Consider the following 6,853-nt stretch of genomic DNA (forward strand, 5'->3'; position numbering starts at 1 on the left):
GCAAAAGTACCCCTAGATCCGGCACTGGTTATAGGTCATAAATCATAATTTATTTTTTTAAACCGAACTCTTGTTTCTGCTAATAAAGTGATAACAATTAACATTTATAAATTTATTCCTGTAATGTTTAATAATATTGTTAAATATAATTGATTTTTAATTTTCTGAAATATCCTAACGGCTTGTTTTTGTAATACATTATACATTAAAAACTATTATTTTAATAACGTGGAAAATAACGCGTTAGTGCGTTACTTCATATAAATTTCTTTTAAAAACTAATCGCGTTACAGCAGTATTTACGGGGGGTGATATGGGTGATATATCACCCCCCAGAGCCTTTTTTTAGGATTTATTTAATACATAATAATATATACATTGTAATAGGTATACAGTTTTACTTGTTATTCATGACATTCTTAAATACATTTTTTTAGGATTTGAATGTATCTTTGGTAATTCAAAACTTACTACTGAAGTTAATGACCAATTCAATCAACTTATTGAGTTTTATTCTCCTGTTATTGATACATTAGTGGCATTGACAGAATTAAAAATGTTTAGGAACAAACTTGCAAGCCAAAATATAACACTGAAATCAGAATTTGATGCTTTGTTAAAATGCAATGAAGATGTATATCCTAATATTCATTTTTTATTTAAAATTTTATGCACCTTGCCAGTTTCTACGGCTTGTCCGGAACGGTCATTTTCAAGTTTAAAAAGGATTAAATCATATCTAACATATCATAATCATATCAACACAATATCTGAAGTACCTAATACTAAAATAATATATTAACCTATGCATTTTGTAATGTTTTATTTTTTCAATTTAGAAGAGGCTAAATGGTTTAGCAATGTTAAGCATTCATCGCGATATTTACGTTAATGTAGACGAAGTGTTGAATGAAATGTCTCAAAAACCAAGACGAATGAATATTATTTTGTGATTTTTTTATGAAAATAAATGTCTAATATTATAAATGTTGGTGTAGTTTTGAGTAACATCATGGTGACATGACTAGCATGGCCTATATAGCGTACTTTACCGAAAGGTAAGATAACATAATGTGATCCTAGATATTTGTCCCCAGCCTCGGCCTGCCCCCAATGTGCTAAATAATTTTGGTTATACCTCCCCCTAGAAAAAAATCCTAGATACGCCACTGCGTTACAGTAATTTGTAATTTGAGTTACGTTACTACCCAACACTGCTGCTGGGGCCTGGGGGTAGCGTGACCCCGAGGACGCAAGAGGAGAATTCGATTTTTTTGGGGAAATAATTAGGTACAAATTCTTAAGTTGTTGGTACAAATCATAGTACAATTAATGATTAAAAGTAAAATATTCGAACATTGGGGTGGCAGGGTAATCCATCTAAGGTCGTCAACAACTAAATGAACAATTTAATAACAAGCCTGCAAATGCAAAACGTTATTCCTAAATATTGTGTCAGCAAAAAATATAAAGATATTAAACATTGTGTTGATTTTTATATTTATAATCCAAATTCACTAGCTATTGAAGCAGAATTTTTACGAAGGCAGACAAAATGGACCAAGATTTTTGAAATAGATAGGCATAGGCCATCAAATGCTTTTAACGCGTTGTCCCAGTGCAATCTAAATTTTTTTTCCATCAATTTCTTACTTATTAAATGTGTTAAGAACTTTTCCGGTATCAATATCAACACTAAAACTTTTTAACTTTTCAATTGTTCAACTTTAAAACTCCTCAAAACTTTTATAATTATAATTATAGTATATTTTATCTCAGTGCTTCCGATAATAATAATATAATAGGTAGGTAACTGATATTTGAGACTTGAATAATTGATTACTATAATTACTGGCGGTCGGTGGAAGACCAATGACGTCATGGCGACAAATCTTAAAAGGCTGTATGACATAATGTCATATTATTAAAACCATTTTAATATTTTATTATATAAGAATATAAGATTTAATAATGTATATTTGCATATTGAATTTTTTAGTACTGTCTTATTAAATATTAACTAATAACGACAACAACGTAAAAACACGAACTAGAAAAAAATAAAATACATCATAATATTTTGTCAGCGGTAAAAAATAAAATACATAGTAATATTTTGTGCTTTGTGTGACCGACGACCGTGTTCCGTAGTGGGGGGCGGAGGCCTTATCAATAATTCTTAGTTCTTATTGTTATTTGTTATCGATATCGAGTATTCGAGCCGTCCTCGACCCTCGGCTACACGCCGATGCTTATTAGCTTATTACTTGTCTATGCTTGAAGTGCAAAAAAAAAAAAAACGATTACTCCAAGAACGTCGATAAAAGAAAATTATACATTATACATTTATACTATGGGCCATGGCTATTGGTTGAACCAGAGAATAGATTAAATCTATTCATAAAAATAATTAATGATTTAATCTATTCTGTGGTTGAACATCGCGTTATTTCCTTAATAATAAGGGTACACATACTTCGTGTCTTCATTCACGGTATACATCGCACACGTACGGACTTAACCATGTCGGATTGCGATGATGTCAACAACGATAAAGGTGGCGTGCCCGAGTACGGTTGGAAAGTGGATTTCGATCACCAGTTCCCCGATCCCAGAACGCCGTCTTACATGCCGAGGATCAAGCAGATATTGCAGTTATTACCACTGATTATTAGGTAAAATTAATTTGAATGTTTCATAGGCTAGTTCGGATCGGAAAACCTACAGATTGGTTTAAACGTTGGGCCCTTGAATTTGTTTTAGTCCCCATGATTTATTTTAATTTTTTTTTATTATTTCCCAAACAATATTTGGATGAGAATTAATTGGTGTCCACTTTATAATTTAAAATTTAAACCACTAACCAGTTACAGTGTTTAATGATCATTTTGAATTTTCACTTTTAAAACTGACACATAGTATCTTTGGTTACAGTAAAGTGCTTATAGGTATTTCAAAAACATTTAATGAATTAAGAGTTAGGCTCGTTTAGATTTAGTATTAAAAATGAAACAGTCTTAAAATGTAAATAAAACTGTACTAATCGCATAGATGTAACTAGGGTAAATTTTTTGGGGGGCTAAAATTTTATCATCAGCTCAGACCACAGGAGATTAACTTTTTGTATAGTTAGGTAGGTTCTTTCAAATAATAATAAAATAAGTACCTACACCTACCTATGTTGATATTTTTTATAAAAACAGATGATTTTTTTTTGTTATTATTCTTAACTCTTAAGACGATGTAACGCGAGCATTTGTTTTCTCTGTCTTACAAGTGCGTAACATAACAAATGTATGCTCAGCAGGTCACGTTTAGCTTTGTTATTTTAAAAATTAGAGTGAATTGACCTATTATGAATTTTGATAGTACGAACATTATCTGTTTTGTATGTGGGTTTTTTTATGATAATTGATTTTTTTAGTAAGTTATGATCGTTTTTAATTTATGTTATATTATACATGTAAAACTTGCTAAAAAATTGAATTATCGTAAATAACCCACATACAAAAACGGATAATGTTCTTACTATCAAGTTTCATAATAATTTGATTCATTCTAAATTTTAAAATAACAAATCTAAATGTGACAGTACCCAAAATCTCAAACTCTAATTGTGCCTATGGATTATGTTTACTTAGATACACTAACAAAAAAATAATGTATTTTGTAGGTAGTCATATTTTTTTTTATTCTCTTATTTCTTTATATCTAATGCATAAAGATGTACTATTATATTTTTATATTCAAGGCAATACATTTAATTTAAACTTTTAAATTTCATACTTTGTCATATATAACTAAAAAAATTTCATTAACCGGGTATACCATTTATTATGTAGTGTACAAGGTATTAATTATTTCATCAATATTATCATTTGGACTTTGTTTCCAAAAAAAATTAAATTGGACTTTTTTTTCCGTGTTTTTTTTCCCTAGACTTTTTTTCCGGGATTCATTTTAACTCTTAAATAAATATGTTTCTATTAAATTATTATAAATTGATTATTATTGATATTTGAATGATCTCTGAAATGACTTTATAAAATAGTGTGCTTATAAAATAATGATCTGAGATCATTTGTAAAAAGTGGTATTATGTAATAAGAAATATTCACAAAACTCAAGATCTACTTATATTAATATTACATTAGTAATTAAGCAATTAATTTTCAGTTAACTTATTAGGTACCAACTATAATTAAATTACATTATTTATTTTATGGCTATAATCAGAGTCTGACTGGCCCGGAATGCTCAGTGGCATATTTAGGAATTTTTCATAGAGGGGGTCCAGCCAATTTTCCAAATTCATGTGAGTGGGTGCTCCACTACAGAATATATTAATATATATTAGATGTTTAAATAGGTATTTATGGGGCCAAAGGGGGATCTGGACCCAATAGACCCCCTCCAAATATGCCACTGGTCCAATCGCTAGTCTGCAATTGCGGACGGTGCCCCAGCCTAATTAGGGTAATTGGGGTCCCCTAAATTTATATTTTATAACGTACATATTCACCGTGTAAAGATATTTTAAGTAACCGACTGTTCAATTTTAAAGAATGAAATATTACCTAATGGTTGGTTAAATTTATTATTTTTATTGTTAATATATTATTATAATAATTTTTTCCAGGTATGTATTTTACATGCTTTTATGTTATTTAAAAGGCCAGAAACCAATAATGGATTTTCTATTTCCAATTAAGTCAAAGCACATGTATGGTAAGAATTTTGTTTGTTAAATATTTATATCTTTACGATTATTAATTAAACAGTTTGGTTAAAGCTTGTTAGTTAAATAATGATAATAAATAATTACAATTTATTTTTGTTATTTTATATTTTCAGGTGTACCTTTGGGTGGTATTGGAGGTGGAACCATAGGCCGTGGATTTAAAGGAGAGTTTTGTCGTTATCAAGTTGTACCTGGCATGTACGAGTATGAATCGGTTCAAGCCAACCAGTTCATTGTAAATATTCAAAATAGCGAAAATATTACTGTTTACAATAATGTTCTGTCATGTTTGAAGTAAGAGCAAATGTGTACTATTCATATTATATTATGTATATAACATTAGTTTTACCATTTAATTTTGTACATTAAACATTTTAGGTGTAACAACAAAACATTGTACAATTGGAAATGGGATTTTCCATCAAATCAATGTAAGTATACTGGTCTCTATCCAAGATCATGGACCGAATATTTAATTCCAGAATTTCATATCAGACTCATTTGTAAGCAAATTTCACCCATTATTCCACACAACTATAAAGTAAGTAATACCATTATATTTTATTAAGCTTAGTAAAAATATTTAGTATAATATGTATAATTTAATACTTATATTGGTATAACCTAATATTGTTATAGGATAGTTGTATCCCGGGTGGTGTTTTCATATGGACAGTAGAAAACAATAGCGATCAACAATATTCAATAAGCTTAACATTTACGTTTGCAAGTGGTAACGGCATTTCATCATATCATTCAGGTTATTACAATATTATATATTTTTAAAATTAATATCAAAATCTAATTTAAAAGTCTTACAAATTGATTTGTGGTAAATAGAAAAATATATTTTCTTTAATTCATAACTACCATAAAGACTCTATTAAATATACTTTCTCTGTAATAAATAATAATACTTTTATTTCACTCATACATTTTTATATTCCTAATACGTAAGTAGTAAATATTATTTAGAGATACTATTGCTTGATAAATGGTATAAAATAGTTATTTCCTATGAATATTTTGTTTTACTGAAATATTAATATTATTAATTTCTCATTTAATTATGACTTTATTTTGTTTTAATTCTTTAGACGAACCTAGCTGTGAACCATTCAACTTAAACAAAGATGGTACTGAGGTTGCTGGTTCACTGATACACAATTGTTTTAAAGAAATGAAGTGTACCTATGTTATTGGTGGATTAATAAAAGTAATTAAATTAAATGTTCAAGTAATAATTACTTATCAATTATATCAATTATTGATATATACATTTTAAATTAATAAACATTTTTACTATAGGAAGGTGCTGCTTTCAGTCAATTAAATTTTGATCCAAAAGGCAATGGTATGACCATATCAAAAAGCTTACATTTATTTGGAGAGTTGAGAGATATGCAATTAGGACCTAGTAATATATACAGTAAGTAATACATATCTCATACCACATGAACAAACATTGAATGGATAAATAATTAAATACTGATTTTTTATACTCTTTTTAGTGAGAAATGAAGAAGTGGCTAGTGCAATTTGTTTAAAACAATGTTTACTCCCAAACACATCAACTACTTATGAATTTGGATTATTTATAGATATGCCTAAAATTAAATTTCCTAAATCAAATACAGAATATTTTAGGTAAATTATATATAATTTATATTATTATCAAATATATTTTAGAATACTAAAAGCATAATATTTTTTTTAAGGTATTATACTAAGTTTTTTGACAAAAATGGAACAGCTGGTCCCGAAATAATGCATTATTCAATGCAAAATTTTAAAAAATGGGAACAAGAAATTGAAAAATGGCAAAATCCAATTTTAAATAATCCGTAAGTACATATGTAATATAAAAACCTATATTCGTTTATAATTATTTGTTTACAAATAATAAAATTGTGTTAATTTTATTTTATCAAGGTTATCTTACATTATTACTAGTGATGGGCGCAACCGACTAGTTTCAAAAACTACCGAGTGATTTTTCATTGAATAGATATTATTATTCATCGATTGTTTTTAAAAATTATCGAATAATTCACTCGATAGTTTTCTTTCGGTAGTTGCATACGTCTTACACCGACTAGTTTTGACTATCGA

At 28.3% G+C, this 6,853-nt stretch overlaps 1 protein-coding gene across 1 annotated transcript in view; it reads left to right on the forward strand.

Moving 5' to 3' along the window:
- Positions 1-2,201: 2,201 nt before the first annotated feature.
- The window catches only part of LOC100164394 (non-lysosomal glucosylceramidase), an 11,523-nt gene continuing 6,871 nt past the window's right edge, over positions 2,202-6,853 (forward strand). The window contains exons 1-9 of the mRNA XM_008184039.3: positions 2,202-2,675; positions 4,640-4,728; positions 4,855-5,035; positions 5,120-5,282; positions 5,381-5,501; positions 5,839-5,957; positions 6,050-6,170; positions 6,253-6,388; positions 6,460-6,585. Of these exons, the coding sequence (XP_008182261.1) occupies positions 2,524-2,675; positions 4,640-4,728; positions 4,855-5,035; positions 5,120-5,282; positions 5,381-5,501; positions 5,839-5,957; positions 6,050-6,170; positions 6,253-6,388; positions 6,460-6,585 (1,208 nt within the window). The 5' untranslated portion in view covers positions 2,202-2,523. The remainder of the gene's footprint in view (positions 2,676-4,639; positions 4,729-4,854; positions 5,036-5,119; positions 5,283-5,380; positions 5,502-5,838; positions 5,958-6,049; positions 6,171-6,252; positions 6,389-6,459; positions 6,586-6,853) is intronic.

This window comes from Acyrthosiphon pisum, chromosome A2, assembly GCF_005508785.2.
Source record: "Acyrthosiphon pisum isolate AL4f chromosome A2, pea_aphid_22Mar2018_4r6ur, whole genome shotgun sequence".
NCBI classification, from domain to species: Eukaryota; Metazoa; Arthropoda; class Insecta; order Hemiptera; family Aphididae; genus Acyrthosiphon; species Acyrthosiphon pisum.